General features: G+C 40.5%; 1 protein-coding gene across 1 annotated transcript in view; it reads right to left on the reverse strand.

Moving 5' to 3' along the window:
• Rnf38 (ring finger protein 38) overlaps positions 1 to 2544 on the reverse strand; it is a gene marked incomplete at its 5' end in the record, with an annotated part of 94380 nt that overhangs the window by 26020 nt on the left and 65816 nt on the right. Inside the window, one exon of the mRNA XM_026786607.1 lies at positions 1536 to 1685. Coding sequence (XP_026642408.1) covers positions 1536 to 1685 — 150 coding nt within the window. The remainder of the gene's footprint in view (positions 1 to 1535; positions 1686 to 2544) is intronic.

The following is a 2544-nucleotide window of genomic DNA, read 5'->3' on the forward strand; positions in this document are numbered from 1 at the left end:
AAACCCTGTCTCGAAAAAAAAAAAAAAAAAAAAACCATAGAGAATCCAGCACGAATTCTAAAAGGAATACCAGAGTGAAATATTCTGGATTACCTACAGGTACTGACAGAACTAACACATGTCAAACAATGTATTCCTTTACCAGCTCCAGGTGCCAACCTGTCACTTCTAAAAAAGTGGCTTCTATTAATACTTAGCCATCTGTTGTAATAGGAGCGGCGGAGCTGCGTTCCCAGCACCCCAGCCACCTGGCTAGCTTATGCCCCGAAATAACAACACACAAATTGTACTCATTTAAACACTGCTTGGCCCTTTAGCTCTAGCCCTTACTGGCTAATTCTGTATCCAATTCTGATATCCCTATCAACCCATCTCTAATAATCTGTGAGCACCGGTCTTACTGGGAAGATTCTAGCCTACGTCCATCCTGGGTCGGAGGCTCATCGCGTGTCCCTCAGAGAGCAGAGCTATCCCCACATCCACCCAGGAGCCAGGAGCATGGCGTCTCTCTCTGAGGTGTCTTACCTCACTTCCTCTTCCTCCCAGCATTCTGCTCTGTTTTCTCCACCCACCTGTGTTCTAAGATATGAGCCCAAGCAGTTTGTTTATTACTCAACCAATGAAATCAACAGATTGATATATGACACTCCCACATCAGCCATCAACTATGTTAATACTCCAGTCAGGCTTTTTACACAGACACACAGACACACACAGACACACACAGACACAGACACACACACACACACACACACACACCTACCATTCAAAAGCTAATCTGTAAATGTGGCTTATTTTGAAATCAGTAATTTCCATTATTAAAGCATGCTTCCCCAGGAATATAGAGTCAAAATTCAGAAGCCAGTGATTGGTATGAGCAGATACAAGCAATCTTGTTGATCTAATGATGGCTTTAAAATATGTACACTGGTTTTCACCTTATATTAAAATTTTTAACATCAAAATATTTTTTATCCGTAGGTACCAAGAGACACAGAAATGTACTCTTTCAGAAATATGTATCACTATAAAATTCTGGGCACTAAGCAAATAAGTAGCAATGGCTTAAAATACGTGTTTCATTTTTTTCCTTTCCTACACACCTTACATATTTTAGTATCTCCTATTTTATTGAGACAGGGTTTACCTGTGTAACAGCCCTAGCTGTCCTGGAACTCACTCTGTAGACTAGGCTGCCTTTGAACTCACAGAGATCTGTCTACCTCTGCTGGGCTTTGTCTTCTATATTTTCTTACAGAAACTGAATGACTTGGACAAATTATTAAGACAAAAAAGATTTTTTTTCCAAACAGAATTATTAAGTGGTCAAATAATGAGCAGAGGTAGCTCAAGAGAAGACATTTTTCAGAAAAGCTTTCTGAAAGCTGCACCAAGAAGCCCTCTAAGAAGAGCGTTTATTCCCACACACGACAGAAAGAAAGAGGCTACTGAGATGTCTGTTTAAGTCTTCCAAGAAACAAGTTAGAATGTGTGATTCTCAGCTCTGTGTAAGGGAAGGGTAAACATATAAGAACCTGGAAGAAAGCTTTGAAGTGAGCATCCTCTTGAACGGTAGTATTCTGATCACTTGGGAGAAGAGGGACCAGGCTCTGAAGTCTCACCCTTTCACAAATCCCCTTGTTAGGATGGCCAGGCAGAGGTGCTGAATTGGCCCCGGGAGATATCTGGGAAAAAGAGGGAGAAGAAAAGGATAGTTCATGGCTAACCATACCAATATGGAGAATCAAGCCTATGAAGGACAGTCTGAGTTTTGTGGTATCTAATAATTCTATCAGCAGAGAGATTAAGAAAAAAAGTAACTTTAAACATCAAAATATACAGCAGGCAGAGATTGCCTCTAGCAATGGAGTTTCCCACACAAAAAGTCTTGGGATAAAAGCATTAGAGCTCAGGAATCTAAGTCCCTGATCCTCAAATTTCTACTGATAATCCCTTTCGCTGGTATTAACTCTAAAACCCTAATGATCAGGTTTCATGGTAAGAAGACCTGAGGTAAAATCACCTAAGTATAGTGATGAATGTCTGCCTAGACTGTATTTTCCTTCTCAATGTATTTTTACAACTTTTAATTGACCTTATAAGTGACCATGTTGAGAAAGATTTGACAAGATTTATGGCTGTAAGACTGTACAACAGATAAATAGTAATCTTCTGTTTAACTGAGGCTAGCATCTCCATTCTATTCAGCAAACTAGCTCTGTTCATTCAGTACTAAGAAGGCTGAGGCAAAAATATTCCAAATTCTAAGCTAGCCTGACCTAGAAATCAAGATCCTGTTCAAGATGAAAGAAAAAGAAAGAAAGAAAGAAAGAAAGAAAGAAAGAAAGAAGGAAGGAAGGAAGGAAGGAAGGAAGGAAGGAAGGAAGGAAGGAAGGCGGGCGGTGGTGGCACACGCCTTTAATCCCAGCACTTGGGAGGGGCGGATCTCTATGAGACCAGCCTGGTCTACAAGAGCTAGTTCCAGGACAGGCTCCAAAGCCACAGAGAAACCCTGTCTCGAAAAACCAAAAAAAAAAAAAAAAA

Source organism: Microtus ochrogaster, linkage group LG5 (genome assembly GCF_000317375.1).
Source record: "Microtus ochrogaster isolate Prairie Vole_2 linkage group LG5, MicOch1.0, whole genome shotgun sequence".
In the NCBI taxonomy this organism is placed as follows: Eukaryota; Metazoa; Chordata; class Mammalia; order Rodentia; family Cricetidae; genus Microtus; species Microtus ochrogaster.